Source organism: Choloepus didactylus, chromosome 23 (assembly GCF_015220235.1).
Source record: "Choloepus didactylus isolate mChoDid1 chromosome 23, mChoDid1.pri, whole genome shotgun sequence".
Lineage (NCBI taxonomy): Eukaryota > Metazoa > Chordata > Mammalia > Pilosa > Megalonychidae > Choloepus > Choloepus didactylus.
In genome coordinates, this window is record NC_051329.1 from 29,176,005 (window position 1) to 29,194,234 (window position 18,230).

Sequence of the window (18,230 nt, forward strand, 5' to 3'; positions counted from 1 at the left end):
TTCTTGGAAACACACAAACAATCTAGACTGTCAGAGAAGAAACAGAAGACCTCAACAAACCAATCACAAAGAAAGAGATCCAATCAGTCATCAAAAAGCTTCCCACAAATAAATGCCCAGGACCAGATGGCTTCACAGGGGAATCCTATGAAACATTCTAAAAAGAACTGACACCAATCTTACCTAAACTCTTTAAAAAAAATGGAAGAAAATGGAACACTACCTAACTCATTTATGAAGCTAACATCGCTCTAATACCAAAACCAGGTAAATAGGCTACAAGAAAGGAAAACTACCGGCCAAACTCCCTCATGAATATAGACGCAAAAATTCTCAAGAAAATAATTGCAAATCGAATCCAAAGACACATTAAAAAAATCATACATGATGACCAAGTGGGGTTCATTCCAGGCATGCAAAGATGGTTCAACATAAAATCAATGTAATACAACACATAAATCAATCAAAAGGGAAAAATCAAATGATCATCTCAAGAGATGTTGAAAAGGCATTCAACAAAATCCAGCATCCTTTTTTCGATAAAAACACTTCATAACGTAGGAATTGAAGGAAACTTCCTCAGTATGAAAAAGGGCATAGATGAAAAACTCACAGCCAGCATAGTACTCAATGGCGAGAGACTAAAAGCCTTCCCTCTAAGATCAGGAACGAGACAAGGATGCCCACTGTCACCACTGTTATTCAACATTGTGCTAGAAGTGCTAGCCAGAGCAATCCGAAAAGACAAAGAAAGAAAAGGAATCCAGATCGGAAAGGAAGAAGTAAAACTGTCATTATTTGCAGGTGATATGATCTTTTATTTGGAAAACCCTGAGAGACTGACGACACAGCTACTTGAGCTAATAAACAAATTTAGCAAAGTAGCAGGAGAAAAGATTAATGCACATAAGTCAGCAATGTTCCCGTACACTAGAAATGACCTAACTGAAGACACTCAAGAAAAAGATTCCATTCTCAATAGCAAAAAAAATCAAGTACCTAGGAACAAATGTAATCAAGGATGTAAAAGACCTATACATAGAGAATTACATAACTACACTAAAAGAAACAGAAGGGGATCTAAACAGATGGGAAAATATTCCATGTTTATGGATAGGAAGGCTAAATGTCATTAAGATGTCAATTCTACCCAAATTCGTCTACAGATTCAATGCAATTCCAATCAAAATGCCAACAACTTACTTTGCAGACTTGGAAAGGCTAGTTATCAAAATTATCTGGAAGGGAAAGATGCCTGGAATTGCTAAAAACATTCTAATATCAGTGTGCAAATATCTGTTCATGTCACTGCTTTCAGATATTCTGGGTATATACCAAGAAGTGAAATTCATAGAGGCATTACTCACAATTGCCAAGAGATGGAAACAATCCAAATGTCCTTCAACAGATGAGTGGATAAACAAAATGTGGTATATACACATGATGGAATACTACATGGCAGTAAGAAGGAACGTGGTTGTGAAACAATGACAACATGGATGAACCTTGAAGACATAATGCTCATGAAATAAGCCAGACACCAAAAGAGAGATATAACCACTAATGTGAACTCAGTGAAAAATGTAAAATAAGTGTTTTATATTGTAGAACGTAGGGGACCTAGAGATAATGAAGGGGCAACGATAATCTAATAAGAACAGATAAATTATGGAGGGTAATCTTAATTTTATGGGAATGCTCAGGAATGACTATGGTTTGTTAATTTTCTCAGGGTATGGTAGGAACACGTTGGAAGCAATGTAGTTATTTTAGGTTATTTGTTTTTCTTATTCCTTTTTCTGTTTTGTTTGAAAAAATTTTCTTTAATTTTTTGATAAAGTTAAAAAAAAACAATCAGGGAAATCTGAACAAACAAACAAAAGGTTAGGTTTAGTATTTAGTTTGAATTAGAAGTGGATTCTTCCTCTGCCTAGGCACACAGGTGAGTTTCATGGGTGCTTACATTTGTAGCCAAGTACAGGCCTCTAAATTTTGAACCCTGCATTGTGAAAACTTTGTATAATAAAATTTCTCTAATTGTTCTAAGAAAATGCAAAAAAGTGTCACTGAACACTATTAGGATGAAAAAAAAAAACAGAAAAAACTGTGCCCTCAAAGGTCAAGAATTTGAGGGGACCACTTAGTTTTACATCAAATAAATTAAGCTAACATCTGGATGGGACCCTTTTACTTGGAGTGAATCAAAGGACAATTGGCTACGTGACTCCAAGTGAGGTATCTGGCTAGGAGATTTACAAGTAAAGTTGCTGTTTCAGAAACCATACTCAGATCTCAACTAGAAGTTTAGGAACAAAAAGCAGACAGTTGTCACATGCCACATCCTCCCCAACAGTACTACAGACAAGTGTGTTCTCATACCCTGCTGGTCCACATCGAGATCAGTTCAGAAATGTTTAGAAACTTATATAGCAATTTGGCATTGCTGCAACATTTGTACTTCACTAGAGTATTGGTTCTCAAAGGACTGGACATAAAATTTGGTTCCTCACCATAGAGAATGAGAAGTACTATTCTGAACTCATCTGTGGCCCTGCACTATCAGTACTACGTGGTAGCTGCTCATCTTATCTGGCTGGCCATATTTTGGGGAGCAGGCAAGTGACAAAGGAGACAGGCCATTCAATGCCTGTTCTATAATGCCCAGTTTTGTCAGTACATGTAGGAATCTAACAAGGAGCAGGGATGGTTAAGCAGTAAAGTCAAATTCCATGAACCACTGATACTAAGGGACTGGCGAAACTCACTTGCTATATTTGGTGTTGCTTTATATAACTGGGACATCTGGAGCTTACAGATTTTTTGGTCAAATTTTTTAAAATTATATTTAAGAAATTTTATGCACACTTTCAGCAACCACAGAAAATCTCATTTCTATGGGCACAGGCCACAGTTTATACCTCTCCTCCAAAAATTTGGTAAGGATATGCGAATCCCTAAATGGCAGAAGAGGGTAACAGCAAGCACAAGTAGAAAGGGAAGAATTGGGGATGGCTTACTATTGCTACTTTAAAGATCAAGACTAGACTTCACGAGTTAAACAGCAGCACTGAGAGTATCCCAAGTTCCTTTTCACTAATGGTTTTTGGAACCATCACATCACAAAAGATACTACCTAGCCAGGCAGCCTTATCCAAGTAATGCAGGTCAGCACGACAGAATCACTGATTATAATAAGCCATCTCCACAGTAAGTGTTTACAACGAATACCCAACTACTTCAAATAAAAAAGTAGACAATGCTCTTAAATGTCTGAAGAATTTTTAGTTTAATGCCACCAACCTGGGAAAAAGAGTTAACTGGTACAGAAATCTCACTTAGTCAAGTGCCTCTCAAAAAAAGCCAACAAAAATTAAAACAATAATATAAGAATAAATGCCAAAAAAAAAAAAAAAAAAAAAAAGAAAAGACAAACCCCCCAGAGCATCTACCCAAACAACACTTAAAGACTCAGGTCAAATTTAAACATAAAGTAGCTCCAACCATGTGCCTCTACACTCACCGAAGCCAAGCATGGCACCTTATCAAGGTTAAAGAACTCATTAAAGTCAAATTCTCCTGGGGACTGCTCAGGCACAACAGTGTCCCTTGGCACTTCCTGATCAGCAGCAGGCTCCTGTGCCAGGATGACCTCCACCTCATCCTCTTCGGCCACTCCTCCATTGCACTCGACTATGCCTGAAAGCAAAACCAGGACAAAAAAAACAGTCTGATCAAGCCATCTGCTCCAGTACACTCTGCAGCCTTTAACCATCAACACACATGCAGAAGAAAATACAGACAACTTTAAGAGCAGACTTCTTGTGCAGGTATAGCACTTGCAACAGTAAATAGTCCCCCTCTCACGGGAACTAGAGAAGGAGAAAAGCCTTACCAAGCCAGAACACTGACTTTATGGGGAAAGGGTTAGGGTCTCTCCCATTCCCCACAAGTTTTCCATAGTGTAGTGGCTTCTTCTTCCAATGGAAAAATATATTTTTTTTTTTGAAAAAGATAGTCTTTTCAGGACCCTTACAACTCAAAAATGGAACCAAATTTATTTGGCTCTGCCTTTGACCACACATCTGTACCACCAGAGCTTTAAGGTTGGGTTTGCCAACCTAATATATTTATGGGAAACCTGGCATGAATGCAGTTTTCATTTGCCTGCATGTCAGTTGTAGATCATCCTTCAAGGCAAAGCTCAAATGTCATCTCCCCTGGGAAGCCTACCCTGCCCCACCCAGCAAGATTAATCGCTGCCTTCTCTGTAATCTGCATGTTATCTCTCAGAGCATTTATCACACTGTAACACTGGTGAGACTGAGCACTGGAAGGGCAGGTAACCTACTGTAATCTGCTTTGCCTTATAAGACAAAGTGCTAGGCACACATAAAAACTCAGTAATATTCAGTTGTTCATGGATGGAAAATATCGTGAGTGAAACTCATCAGGTGCCAACATTTAAGGAATCTGGCATCTTAGTTTTAGCTAGAGTACGGACAAAAAGTAAAAAGCTTTAGGGTAAAAAAAAATCTATTATTAAACAAATACTTTGAGATACTAGGCATTCAACATTTGGAGAACAGAACTCCTGAAACCCCATGCTGCAGCGACGCCTATAAAAGAGCTACCTGTTAGCTTCAAGATCACAGCAGTCATGAAGTCCTTTCAGCAAAACGAAAAGAATTCCAAAGCCTAGACCCATCCCTTCTCAAAAGTTCCCAAAACTTACTGCAGTCTCATTATTAATCAGCCAAGATTTTCTAGACCAAGCGAGGATAAATGCTAACTTCTGCTTTTATTTCAGTAACACTCCAAAAAGCTAGACAGCAAAGCAGGAGAATACATATGATAGGTCAAGTGGCTTGTTTACCCAAGGTCTTGATACTAGCAAGTGGAAGAATCAAGCTTCAACCCTAGGGTGGCCCCCAAAGGTCTTCCACACTGCACTGTTTGTATCAGGCAGTGTTGCTCTTCCAAAGTGTGCCTGCCGTCTAAGGGCTCAAGTCTTCTGGACTGTGGCAACTACTGAAATGTCTATGAGCCACAGAGGCAGCCATGGACAGTCTCTCCAGTGGGTCAACACATGCTTACGGCCAACTACCAAAGATAAATGCTATTCCTTAAAGACTGGCATTTAAACTAAAATGACTGTTTTGGTGGCAGGTATTATCTTCATTTTACAGGTGAAGAAACCGAGTCTCAGAAAAAGTAAACTTAATAGCATAATCAACCCCAAATTTGTGCCTTTTTCCACTAGAGCAGTGCTCCTTCCTAAACCATTCTATCTACCAGAAACTGCCTGCCACTTCAGGACTGATAACAAATATTATGCTGCAGTTTTGTGTCCTAATTTATGGATAAGAGCCAGAAGAGTTGGAGGGGACTTTGCACATACATTTACAAAAGAAACCTTAATATTTTTCCTACTCATTTTTATATTGTTTTAAGATGAGGACATCGTTTAACAGATGAATGGCTTTGTGGGAGAAAGCAGTAAGAATGCTCCACGTGCATTTTTATGCAGCCTCAAGCTTTCTGGAAAGCAGACTGAACCTGACAACTGATAGTGGGTAAGAGTGCATAGGAATATGCACTACCTACTACACAAATATAATAGACCATTTATTATGATAGACTCAAAAGCCAGGGACTCATATAAAGATAACTAATGGAACGTTTTATCACATTTGAGAATTAGCATATAATTTTATTAGAGTGGATGCAAATTTAAAATTTCTTTCTTAACAATGGATGGTTTTAACCATTTTCTCCTATGTACATATTTTTTTCTAGTTATAAGCTTAATATATATTCAAACTGTTTCATTCATCAACGTAAATACACAGCAGCTAGCACTAGGCCTTGTATATAGTGGGTACTCAATAAATGAGTGTTTTAGAATAATGTAGCAAGGACCATGTATCTTGTTTGCTGCCATACTCTCAGCATTTACGTGCTTGTAGAGAACAACTACGTAGTTAAAATTGACTGAAAAGCTGGAATACATACAGAAAAATGGGACTAAAAGGACTCATAAGCCCTTCCCATACGGATAAATCCTAACACTTTGGCTTGTTTACTTCCTTTCTTTCTTACAGCCAAGATGAAACTACAGGGTACTTACTTATTTTAAATACAATAGCTAGGACAGTTCAGGAACCTTTAGCAATTAACAAATGGGTAAGTGAGGACCTGTGTATACCCCTCTTCCCAGGCTCTGCCATGTGTGGTCTAGGTCTCTCTCAGCATCTGTAAGGTGAGGAGGCACCGTTAACTGACCTGTCTCCCTCCTCTGGCTCTTCATCTTGCTAATACAAAAATGGTTAAAATTCAGATTTCATCTCAGTTAAGAAAATATCCATTTTTCTCACCAGAGCCTGAAAAGACCAAATTTGCTGGTGCTGCTTTAGTCTAATGGAAAATGAAACAAAGGCATACCTCAAAGCCAATTTATGACCTAAGCAAAGTCTCCCAAGTTACCCATCAATTTCCTGCAGTACCCTAGTGAAGAATGTGTAACAGCACAAAGATAATGATGATAGCTACTGTATTTAAAAACTACAAAAATAAAGAGATTTCTCCCTTCTTTTTTTTTTCCTTCCCAAGAAATTCCTTTGGCTCATTTCTACTTAAATTTGTCTTAGTCTCATCATAATTTTAAGATGGCACTGAATAAACATATCTATCAAAATACTTTCCCCTTTAGTTGCCTAGGTTTTTTTTTTTTCACCTAACCTGAAGGATGGAAGGAACTAGAACTTACTGAATAAGGGCTCATAAGAGGCTGGCTCTGATGTGTACATTTGATCTTCAATGCAAAAAATAACCTTTAATATTATGAAAAAGGTGTTGTCTTCAATCTTACAAAGAAACAAGTCTGCCTGTTAATATTTTTGTCAGAGATAAATTATCCTTCTGCTAGCAGCTGCCCCTCTACTCACACCCAGGCTAGGCTACCTAACTCTTTGCCCCAGCTCTGTACTGCCTCCTCCAAAGACCGTCAGTCCAAGGCTAGCCATCTCAGAGTCAGGTCACTACCCTGGAAGCGACCAACTGCAGACCAAAGGTCCCCCACTCTGCAAGGCACTGCATGTACATTAGCTCCAACTACTTCAGTTTAGTAAAGAAGATACCTGACCTTACCCTGGAGCTGAGAAAACTAAGTTTGGGAGAAGTCAAGTCACCTTGACTGGGAAGATCAAACACCAGGGTGAAGAGGGTGGGCTCTGAAGCCCAAATGCATCTCCTTCAACTCCCTCCGCAATGACCACAAACAAATTCCTTAAGCTTGCTGAGCCTCTATTTGCTCACTTATAAGACAGGGATAAAAGTACCTACCCAAAAGGGCTGTGTTAGAAGAAGCAAGCAGCATTACATAGATTAAACTCTTACCACTGTGCCTAGTACACTATTGCTCAACAAATGGGATCCCTTCCACATACATGGTAGTCGTAGAGAAAAATGTGAAGCTTTTCTGTTCAGCACTGCAGCAAAAGTAGTTGTACATTCTACACTTAGTGAATTCACACTTAGGAAGCAGCTTCAAAATCAGGCTGCTCCATTAAAAACGTACTATTTCCTAACGACTGGAGCCCATTCCTAAGCGTAAAATTAAGCCAATGACAATGACATCTCGTTTTAGAACAGTAAACTTCCCTCCCGAGTTTGTGCTGACCTTCCTTCACAGAGGCTGTCCGTCGCCTTGTTCGTTTTCTCCCTTTGTGATCTTCTTCTAGGATCTTATCATCAAAGCCGGTCAGCTCAATGGTTTCTGACTGACTTGTGGGTCCAGCTGAGAACCATTCTGGTTCTTCTTCCGTGTAGGAATCGTTTCTTCTACGCTCACCAAAGACACGTTTACTATCCCCAAATTCCCTCTGGAAAAGTACATATACAAAATAAAAAAATAAGATTCCTGTTAAGGCATTTCTACCTCAATCAAGGTTTTGAAGGATAAGTAATGTTCAAGAGTGAAATGAAAATACTACGTAGCAGACTAGAAGCCCATCACAGCTCTCCCTCCCCATAGCTCTATTCCTTCCCGCCTAGCTTATGAGTGGGCTGTGTTCATCCACGATCTCAGAAGCAACCCTGTGTAAATGAAGTGATTATCAAGCCCACAAGCACACGAGGTGCCAAAGGGTCTAGAAGACAAACCCTGAAACGCTTGTCCTTGTAGTCCCTCTCGCGGTCTCTGTCTCTCAAGTCCCGCAGGTCCTTATCACTGAGACGGTGATCCTTTTCAAAGGTCCGGGCAGAGATTATTCTCCCACTGCCAATTCTGCGTCCACCAAGCAGACGAAGCCCTTCACTGTCTTTCTCCAAGGGGCTTCCTGAGCGCCGGGAGCTAACTGCAGCTGTCACATGGCAGCCCCCTCCAAAACTTCGTCTCTGTGGGCTGAGAATAACATCTAAGTCATCTTCTTTTACACGCTCTCGTGGATCTGGAAAGATGCAGGAAAGAGGAAGTTAAAGTAGATCAACCAGGCATTTTTCTTCCTACATGGTAGATCCATGCCTAGGGGGAGACGGGTAAGGAAAAGTCACTAGGAAAATTGGGCATCTCAACAAACATAAAGTAATATGCACATTACACATTGAAATAAGACTGAGACTTGAGAACTTCCTGGGAAGATGGCAGAGAAGGGAGCTGCTTCCACCAAAGCACCTATTAAACAGGCAGGGACTGTCAGAAACAACTGTTCTGCGGCCCAAGAGGCCAGATCACTACTCAGAATCCAGGGAGGGGTGGGAGGAAGAGGTTAATGAACTACGGTAAAGAACAGTGAGTAGCTCTCTCCACATGGCGGCTGCTGGTGCCATTCCCCATTTCCACATTAGGCCACCTTGGGATCCAGTCCCTGGCTGACTGCTACTGTCAGAAAGGGACATAAAAACCTTCTTCCCCAAGAACAGGGTGGGCATGGCTGAGTACTGATCACGGCTTTTGATTAGCAAATTCGGATGGATCACTGGGTCCTGGCTCTGAGTTACTGTTTCAAACCACCCTGGACAAAGGCAGCAGCAGCCCACTGCTTCAGTCCTGCCCCTGACAGGGATGGAGGTGGCGGGGATTTAAAGACACAGTGCCCCCTTAGGCTTCAGTTTGCTGAAGTATGGCATCTGCTAGGAAAGCCAGAAAAGCACATCTTTGGGGAGCTGTCAAAGAGTCTTTCGGTGTCCTTCCTGATCCCCTCCCACAGGGCACTTTGGAGACGATATGTGTCCCTTTCATGGGTCCCTGGCCCTGTTTTGGCTGGGAGATACTGACTTGGGGGGTCCTCTTCGGGGTGACCTTCCTCCCAGAATTTGCTCTCCCAGGAAGGCTGCTAGAAGACAATGAAAACAGTGTATATAAACCATAGAGACCAAACTAAAACAGAATAGATTAAGATTTCTGGAGAAGAAAAGGAAGCTTTCTCCTGGAGGTGGAACAATTGCACAAAAAGTGCAACCTTAAAAATTCTACCACAAATCCACGACAAGAACAGATAAAGAGCTGAAAAAATCTAACCAGTTAAACATGGGACTATTCTCAAGTTGAACCAAGCATCAAAGAAGAGCCTTAACACAAAGCCAAGTAACAATAAAACCCCAGTCAAGAGAGAGAAAATGAACTTCAGAGTAAATTCATCAAGATAATCAAATTTCTAGATATTAGCAAAAAATTACAAGCCATACTAAGAACCGGGAAATATGGCCCAAAGGAACAAATTAAAACTTCAGAAGAGACAGAATTTGGAACAACTTATCAAAGATGTTCAAACAAATCTTCAAAATCAAGTCAAGGAAATGAAGGAAAATATAGCTAAAGAGATAAAGGATATTAAGAAGACACTCTGTGACCATAAAGAAGAATTTAGAAGTATAAAAAGAAACATAACAGAAAATATGGAGATGAAAGCTACAATAGAAGAGACTAAAAATACACTAGACTTTTACTTTTTAGTTCTATTCTTATTTTTTGGAGTAATGAAAATGTTCAAAAATTGATTGTGGTGATGAATGTACAACTATATGATGATACTGTGAACAACTGTTTTACACTTTGGATGACTGTATGGTTTGTGAATATATTTCAATTAAAAATCGTAAAAGGAAATACACTAGAGGCATACAACAGCAGGACTGAAGAGACAGAAGAAAGAATCAGCAAATTAGGAGGCAGGACAAAGGAAATCTGTAGACAGAATAACAGATAGAAAAAAGAATGGAAAAAATTGAGCAGGGTCTCAAAGATCTGAGTGACAGCATGAAGCACACAAACATACATGTCATGGGTCTCCCAGGAGGAGAAGAGAAAGGTAAAGGGCAGAAAAAATATCTGAGGAAATAATGGCCCCAAATTTCCCAACTCTTATGAAAGACATGAATATACATGTACAAGAAGCACAATGTACTCCAAACAGAATAAATCCTAACAGACCTATTCCAAGACAAATACTAATCAGAATATAAAATGCCAAAGATACAAAGAATCTGAAATCAGCAAGAGAAAAGTGGTTCGTCACATACAAGGGAAACACAATAAGCCTAAGTGCAGATTTCTCATCAGAAACCATGGAGGCAAGAAGGTATGATATATTTAAGGTACTGAAAGAGAAAAACTGCCAGCTAAGAATTCTTTATCAGGCAAAACTGTCCTACAAAAATGAGGGAAAGTTTAAAATATTCACAGATAAACAGAAACTGAAAGGGTCTGTCAGCACGAGACCTGCCCTCCAAAAATACTAAAGGGAGTTCTGCAGACTCAAGGGAAAAGACAGGAGAGAGGCTTGGAGCAGAGGGAAGAAATGAAGAGTATCAGTAAGGGTAACTAAAAGGATAAAAAAAAAAAAAGTTATGACATATAAAAACCAAAAGATAAAACAGCTTAAGTATTGCTTATAATAATAACATTGTATGTTAATGGACTAAACTCCACAATCAAAAGAACAGATTGATCGCAAAAAAAAAAACACAAAGTTACTGAGACAATAAATGAGTTCAGCAAAGTGGCAGGATACAAGATCAACACGTAAAAATCACTATACTGTTTCTATACATTAGTAATGAGTTATCCAAGGAGGTAATCAAGAAAAAAATTCCATTCATGATAGCAACTAAAAGGATCAAATATCTAGGAATAAACTTAACCAAGGATGCAAAGGACCTGAACACAGAGCACTACAAAACATTGCTAAAAGAAATCAGAGAAGATCTAAACAAATGGGAAGACATTCCACGCTAATGGATTGGAAGGCTACATGTCATTAAGATGTCAATTCTAGAAAAACTGATCTATAGATTCAACACAATACCGGTCAAAATTCCAACAACCTACTTTGCAGAAATGGAAAAGCAAGTTATCAAATTCTCTTGGAAGGGAGAGGGGCCTTGAACAGCCAAAAACATCTTGAAAGAAGAATGAAGAGGGAAGACTTTCACTTCTTGACTTTAAAGCATACATAAAGCCGCAGTAGTCAAAACAGCACAATACCGGCATAAAGATAGACATACTGATCAATGGAATCAAATTGAAAGTTCAGAAATAGACCCTCACATCTATGGCTAATTAATTCTTTTTTAATCATTTAATTTTATTGAGATACATTTGCAAACCGTACAATCATCCACAGTGTACAATTGTTCACAGTACCATTATATAGTTGTATGTTAATAAACAAAATCAATTTTTGATCATTGTTATTATCACACACAAAAAAGGAAAAGAATAAAAGTTAAAGTAAAAAAGAACACACAAAACATCCCATATCCCTCATTTCTCCCTATTATTCATTTATTTTTTGTCCTCATTTTCCTACTCATCTGTCCATGCATTGGATAAAGGGAGTGGGAGCCACAAAGTTTTCACAATCACACAGCCACAGAGTGTAAGCTGTATAGTTAAACAATTGTCTTCAAGAATAAAGGCAACTGGGTTGTAGTTCAACAGTTTTAGGTATTTCCTTCTAGCTATTCCAATACACTAAAAAGGGATATCTATATAATGCATATGAATAACCTCCAGAATGACCTCTCAACCCCATTTGAAATCTCTCAGTTACTGAAAATTTATTTTGTTTCATTTTTCTTTCCCCTTTTGGTCCAAGAAGGCTTTCTCAATCCCATGATGCCACAGGGCCAAGCTCATCCCTGGGAATCATATCTCACATTGCCAGGGAGAGCCACACCCCTGGGAGTGAAGCCCCACATAGTGGGGAGGGCAGTGAGTTCACCTGCAGAAGTGGCAGAGAGAGAGAGAGAGAGAGAGAGAGAGAGAGAGAGAGAGAGAGAGAGACCACATTTGAACAACAAAAGAGGTTTTCTGGGGGTGACTCTTAGGTATTATCTTAAGTAGGCTTGGCCTTTTCTTTGCAGTAACAAATTTCTTAAGGGCAAGTCCCAAGATTGAGGGCTCGGCCTTCTAAATTGGTAGCCTCCAATGCCTGTGAGAATATCATTAATTCCCCAGGTGGGGAAATTTAATATTTTTACATTTTCTCACAGTCCATTGGGGGGCTTTGCAAATACATTTTTATTCTTTGCCCAAATTACTCTGGGATGTATCGGGGCTTCACACTAAACTGTACAAACCAATCAGATTTTACTCCCTATTCAATGTTCTATGTAATAATGTTTGAATAAAATGACCATACAAGTTAATTATATAGTGTGCTACAAAAAGCATAGATTCTGCACCTAACAAACATCTTTTCCTTTCGACTCACACAGAAGTTGAAGTTTTAAAACACTGTCAATATAGTCCTTTACTCTTGATTTCCCTTAGTCCCAGTTATGCATTCACCACCACTATCCATATGAGGACATTTCTATTGCTTCCACAAAGAAAGAGGAAGAGGAAAAACAAAAAGAAAGAAAAAAATAAAGAAATGACAACTAGAAAGCAACAAAAGAAAAAATAAAAATAAAATTAAAGTCAGACACCACCACCAATGCCAAGAAGCCCATACCCCTCCCTTATATCCCCCCGATAGACATTTAGCTCTAGAATATTGCCTTTGTTAAAATTAATGGAAGCATATTACAATGTTACTGTTAACTATAGACTATAGTTTGCATTGATTGCATTTTCCCCCAATACCACCCCATTTACAACACCTTGCAAAGTTGACATTCATTTGTTCTCCCTCATGTAAAAACATTCTTATATTTGTACATCCAAATACAATCATTGACCACTCCAAGATTCACTAAGTTATACTGTCCCAGTCTTTATCTCCAATCTTTCCTTCTGGTGTCCTACATGACCCTAACCTTCCTCTTTCAACCATACTCACAGTCATCTTTGTTCAGTGTACTTACAATATTGTACCACCATCATCCAATATTGTGCTATCCATTTCTGGATCTTTACAATTAATCCTGTTGAACATTCTATACTCCTTCAGCATCAAATGCCCAATCTTTACTCTCTTTCTTGCTCCTGGTATCTTCATTTCTCCACTCTTCTCCAAACTGCTCTCTCCTGTCTTTTCCTAATTGTCTGTAGCACTCCCCTTCAGTATTTCTTGTAGAGGAGGTCTCTTGTTCACGAACTCTCAGTGTCTATCTTTACATGTTTTAAACTCTTCCTCATTTTTGAAGGACAGTTTTGCTGGATATAGGATTCTTGGTTGGCATTTTTTCTCTTTCAATATCTTGAATATATCATACCACTGCCTTCTTGCCTCCATGGTTTCTACCGAGAAATCTGCACATGGTCTTATTGAGCTTCCTTTGTATGTGACGGATTGTTTTTCTCTTGCTGCTTTCAGAATTCTCTCTCTGTCTTTGACATTTGACAATCTGATTAGTAGTGTCTTGGAGTAGGTCTATTTGGATCAATTCTGTTTGAGGTATGCTACACTTCTTGGACCTGTACTTTTATGTCTTTCACAAGAATTGGGAAATTTTCATCAATTATCTCCTCTATTATTCTTTCTGCCCCCTTTCCTGTCTCTTCTCCTTCTGGGACACCTATAATACATATATTCGTGTGCTTCCTGTTGTCATTCAGTTCCCTGAGCCCCTACTCATATTTTTCTGTTCTTTTCCCCATCTCTTCTTTTATGTGTAGGATTTCAGATGTCCTGTCCTCTAGTTCAGTAATCCTTTCTTCTGCATCTCCAAGTCTGATGTTGTATGTCACCAGTGTGTTTTTCATCTCTTCTACTGTGGCTTTCATTCCCATAAGTTTTGCCATATGTTTTCAAGCTTTTGAATTCTTCCTTATGGTCATCCAGTGTCTTCTTTATATCCTTCATCTCTTTTGTCACATTTTCTTTCAACTCATTGATTTGATTTAGAAGATTTCTGTGAACATCTTTAATTAGTTGTTTCAACTCTTGAATCTCAGTTGAGGTGTTAGTGTTCCTCTGACTGGGCCGTATTTTCAAGTTTTCTGATGTGGCTCATAATTTTTTGCTGTCTAGGCATCCAATTTCCTTGATTAGTTTATTCTTGAGGTTGTTTTCTCTCTTTTGCCTTGGGTTTTCTTGTTGGTTGTCTTTAATCTCTATATTTCTTTGATTCTCTCCATGGCCAGTTGTCAGACTGGCTCTGCCGCCAGCCTTTCCCCCAAATCAGGCAGCCACCATGTCCTGCCACATGGATAGGAGGTAGGCACTGGGCACCCCAGCAAGTTCAGTGTGGGTAATATAGATCTGCTGGCTTCTAGTGGTGCTGTTTTCCACTGGTCAGCAAGACCTGGGTTTGTTTCTAGAGCCCTGCTTTGATAGTTGGGTTGTCTGTATTTCTCCCAGGCTGGGTTTCTGGGCAGGGCATGTAGACCAGCTTCTGTGGTCCTAATGAAGGGTCTGAGGCATCTTTTTAAAAGCGCTTTTTTTCCCTTGCACTTTTTGGACTGTCCAGCAGATGGTGCTGTTCAGTAACTTAATCATCCTCAGAGGCTGCTTTGCCTCTGAGCACAGGCTTTATCTACCCAGGTGAGCTGAAACTGCAGGATTCCTATGCCCTCAGTTTGCTGACCAAAATCTGGCTCAATGTGGGGCTACACCAGTTGCAGAGTACTCCTCCAGTGACCCAGTACTCCAGCCATCCCCAAGGCAAGGAAGCAGCTGCCAGCTGCAACTTCCTTCAAGGGTCGGGGAAGGGTTTTCATACCCAGGGCTGGAAATGCAGTCTCTGTCCATGTTTTCTCGGTCTCTTTGTCCCTTACTGACCTGGGCCTTGAATTGTCCTCCCCTGCCCATGAGGTCTTCAAGCAGTGGGGGTATGTCTCACTGCTGTGAGAGATTTTAAAATCAGTGTCCCTGGTGGGAGGGTTCCCACCTGTTGATTCTGTGCCTTTCCTGCACTAAGCCCAAGTGAAAGGGACAGGAGAGGACTGGCCAGTCTGGGACAGAAGATTCCTACCTAATATTTCTTCTCTTTCTTCAATTTGGCATTTGTAGGGTCCTTCTCCAGTCTATATCCTCCTCCAGAGTTTCAAACAATTCAGAATTGCCCTTTTTTCATTCAGTCTCTGGAGAGGAGTTTTCAGTAGTTGTTTCTGTTGCCATGCTGATGATGTCCTATGGGCAATTAATTTTTGACAAGGCTCCCAAATCCACTTGAACAGGACAGAGCAGTCACTTCGATAAATGGTGCTGGGAGGATGGATATCCAAATTGTTCTAGTTTGCTAATGCTGCGGAATGCAAAATACCAGAGATGGATTGGCTTTTATAAAAAGGGGGTTTATTTGGCTACACAGTTACAGTCTTAAGGCCATAAAGTGTCCAAGGTAACACATCAGTAATTGGGTACCTTCACTGGAGGACGGCCAATGGCGTCCGGAAAACCTCTGTTAGCTGGGAAGGCACGTGGCTGGCATCTGCTCCAAAGTTCTGGTTTCAAAATGGCTTTCTCCCAGGACGTTCCTCTCTAGCAAGCTCGCTCCTCTTCAAAACGTCAATCACAGCTGCACTGAGTTCCTTCTCTGAGTCAGCTCATTTATATGACTCCGCTGATCAAGTCCCACCCTGAATGGGTGGGGCCATGCCTCCATGGGAATATCTCATCAGAGTCATCACCCACAGCTGGGTGGAGCATATTCCAAGCAAATCTAATCAGCACCAAAATGTCTGTCCCACAAGACTCCATCAAAGATAATGGCGTTTGGGGGACACAATACATTCAAACTGGCACACAAATCCAAAAGAATGAAAGAGGACCCCTATGTCACACCCTATACAAAAATTAACTCAAAATGGATCAAAGACCTAAATACCATAAAAACTAAAGACAATAAAAATTAAATACCATAAAACTTCTAGAAGAAAATATAGGGAAACACCTTAAAGACCAAGTATAAAACTTCTAAAGAAAACATAAGAGAAAATCTTTGTAATGTTGGGTCAGGCAAAGTTTTGTTAGATAGAACACCAAAAGCACAATCCATTAAAAAATTAATAAATTGGGCTTGATATTTAGAGAATGAAAAGATAAGTCACAGACTGGGAGAGAATACTTGCAAAGCCCATAACTGCTGAAGGACCTGTACCTACAACTTATTAAAAAAAAAAAAACTCAAAACTCAATAACAAAAAGCAATCCAGTCAAGGTTTTGATGGATAAATAATGCTCAAGAGTGAAATGAGTCGAAAGAGCAAATCGAGTCAAAAACTGGAACAATTCAAATGTCCACCAACAACTGAACACATGAACTGTGATGAATACATACAATGGAATGCTATTAGGCAATAAAAAGGAATCAACTATTTATGCACAGAACAAGACGGATGAAACTTAAAATAATCATGCTGAGCGAATGAAGCCACACAAAGATACAGCCTGTATAATTCCATTCATATAAAATTCTAGGAAATGTGCTGATCCAAGATGGCTGATTAAGGAGAGACTGGGCTCATTTCTTTCCCAGAACTAGGGGTCAGGCAGAAACCGCCTGCAACAATGGATCTGGGGCTCTAGAGATTAGGGGGAGTGCTTACAACACCCAGGAAACTGTGTGAGAGAAAAGATGGAGAAGCTGTGGTGAGAGAACACAAGTAACCCCCCCCATTCCCAGCTCCAGTGCCCATCACCCACTTTCAGGGCAGAAGGTTCAGGGCAGAAGGTTCTGGTCCTTGGTGGGTGGATGGCTGCAGACTGAGAGAGGTACAGAGGTACATTTTCCAAAACCAGGGCAGGATACAGTCTAGCACTGTTCCAGCTTTCGGCCAGCGAATTTTGCCCTGCTGGGATGTGTGGTTTCAACCCACCCCACCTGGTGCTGTTATGCCATTGTCTGGATTTGGCAGGGAGCTAAGAAAAGCCTGCCTTCTGAGGGCTGAGGGGAACAGGTTGCCGAAGAGTACCATCCCCTTACAGGCACCTCTGAAGACATTTGGGCAAAGAGGGCCATAGACTGGGCAGGCCAGGAAAGTGCACCCTTGGGGAGAAGAACTAAAGGCTTTTAGGCATCTTTACCTGATCCTCTCCCTGTGACCTTGTGGCATTGGTGTGAGTCCCTTTTGTGGTCCCTGACCCAGCCATGGTTGAGTAATAATAATGAACCAAGTATCAAATTAGAGCATTAATACAAATCCAATCAACAACAAAGGCTTTGACAAGAGAGAATCTGACCTTCAGAGTAAATTCACCAAGATAATCCAATGCCCAGACATCAGCAAATAAACCATATTAAGAAACAAGAAGATTTGGCCCAGTCAAAGGAGCAAATCAAAAAGTCAGAGGAGAAACAGAATCTGGAACTAATCAAATATGTTCACACAAGTTCAACAAGATAGATGAAGACATAAAAGGATATTAAGAAGACAGTGAGCATAAAGAAGAATTTGAAAGTATGCAAAGAACAATATCAGATCTTATGGGAATGACAGGCACAATAGATGAAATTGAAAAATATGCTAAAAGCACCCAACAGCAAATTCGAACAGGCAGAAGAAAGGATCAGCAAGCCAAAAGATAGAGCATCTGAATTGGAATAGACAAAAAACAGAGAGAAAAGAATGGGAAAAACTGAGCCGGGTCTCTGAGAACACAGAACACATGACCATTCACGTCACAGGTAGCCAAAGAGGAGAAAAGGGACAGAAAGAATATTTGAGGAAATAATAGTTGAGAACTTCCCAACTCTTATGAAAAGCATTAATATGTAGGTCCAAGAAGTGCAAAATACTCCAAACCGAATAAATCTGAATAGACCTACTCCAAGACTCATACTAACCAGAATGTCAAATTCCGAAGATAAAGAAATTCTGAAAGCAGCAAGAGAAAAGCTAC

At 40.0% G+C, this 18,230-nt stretch overlaps 1 protein-coding gene across 6 annotated transcripts in view; it reads right to left on the reverse strand.

The window, feature by feature from the left end:
- EIF4ENIF1 (eukaryotic translation initiation factor 4E nuclear import factor 1) overlaps positions 1–18,230 on the reverse strand; it is an 82,443-nt gene that overhangs the window by 24,722 nt on the left and 39,491 nt on the right. For all 6 annotated transcript variants that reach the window (XM_037817152.1, XM_037817149.1, XM_037817150.1 and 3 more), the window contains 3 exons: positions 8,161–8,447; positions 7,679–7,880; positions 3,521–3,696 (listed from right to left, as the gene is read on the reverse strand). In XM_037817152.1, the coding sequence (XP_037673080.1) occupies positions 3,521–3,696; positions 7,679–7,880; positions 8,161–8,447 (665 nt within the window). The remainder of the gene's footprint in view (positions 1–3,520; positions 3,697–7,678; positions 7,881–8,160; positions 8,448–18,230) is intronic.